At 52.7% G+C, this 871-nt stretch overlaps 1 protein-coding gene across 1 annotated transcript in view; it reads right to left on the bottom strand.

Moving 5' to 3' along the window:
• Positions 1-871, bottom strand: part of CEP41 (centrosomal protein 41kDa) — a gene marked incomplete at its 5' end in the record, with an annotated part of 8,025 nt that overhangs the window by 4,441 nt on the left and 2,713 nt on the right. Inside the window, 2 exons of the mRNA XM_010134232.1 lie at positions 82-151; positions 238-299. Of these exons, the coding sequence (XP_010132534.1) occupies positions 82-151; positions 238-299 (132 nt within the window). The remainder of the gene's footprint in view (positions 1-81; positions 152-237; positions 300-871) is intronic.

Raw genomic sequence — 871 nt, 5'->3', positions numbered from 1 at the left:
GCTCTGCCCGTCAGGACACAGTTCACTGCCCGACAGCGATCTACAGCCCCTTCCCTTTGTGCTCACAACCAATATTGTTACCTTCCAGCTCGTGCACCTCCTCGTTCGTCACCTCTAAGGTTTCATCAGATAGAGAGGCCACCTGGACGACCTGCGGGAACAAAAGGGAGCCGCGATACCTCGATACCTGCTCGTAAGAGGACAGCCCAGAGGGGCCAGAGCGGGGACTCTACGTACCAGCTGGGCAAAAGTGGTCACCTTCAGCCTTTTGAAGAGCTCATCCTTTCTATACCTGTAATCTTTAAAAACAAAACACAAGAGGACAAGGTGAATTCGCGGTTAATTCTCAGCTTTTGCAAATCCCAGGTAATGGGCTTAGCCCTGGCTGTCCTCAGGCACCCTCTTCTCCATCAAGGCGGGATCTCGGGGCGCTGAGGGACCGCAGCAGCGAACCGGAGGGCTTTGTGCAAAGTCGTACCGGTTCTGGGGAGATCTCGAAGGCAGGTTTGGTTGGTTTTAGCCTCAAAGGGGTGTCACTTTGTGTTGTCTGCTTTTGCTGGGGGAAGGAAGCGGGTTTGTGGATTTAGCACCTTGCTGCTGGTCTTCGAAGCCTGCTACAGTCACAAAGCCTCTGAAAAGATTTAATTTAGCTGAACTTGGGCGAGTTACAGCAGAACAGGGGCACTGCGTCTCGGGCTGGACTAAACTGAACGCAGAAACTCCTAATTGAATCCTAAGCCTGGAGACAAAGCTCAGGGGAATGACTGGCACAAAACCAGAGCCAGGATTAACGGCACTAAGTAAGTGATGACAAGGGTGGAAGCCTGACTGCATCCAGATACCCGGGAGGAGCGTAACAAAAGGGTGTGTG

The sequence above is a fragment of the Buceros rhinoceros genome, unplaced genomic scaffold, assembly GCF_000710305.1.
Source record: "Buceros rhinoceros silvestris isolate BGI_N320 unplaced genomic scaffold, ASM71030v1 scaffold19724, whole genome shotgun sequence".
In the NCBI taxonomy this organism is placed as follows: domain Eukaryota; kingdom Metazoa; phylum Chordata; class Aves; order Bucerotiformes; family Bucerotidae; genus Buceros; species Buceros rhinoceros.
Note: the sequence above shows the minus strand (reverse complement) of the source record. Positions and strands in the feature narration are given on the sequence as shown.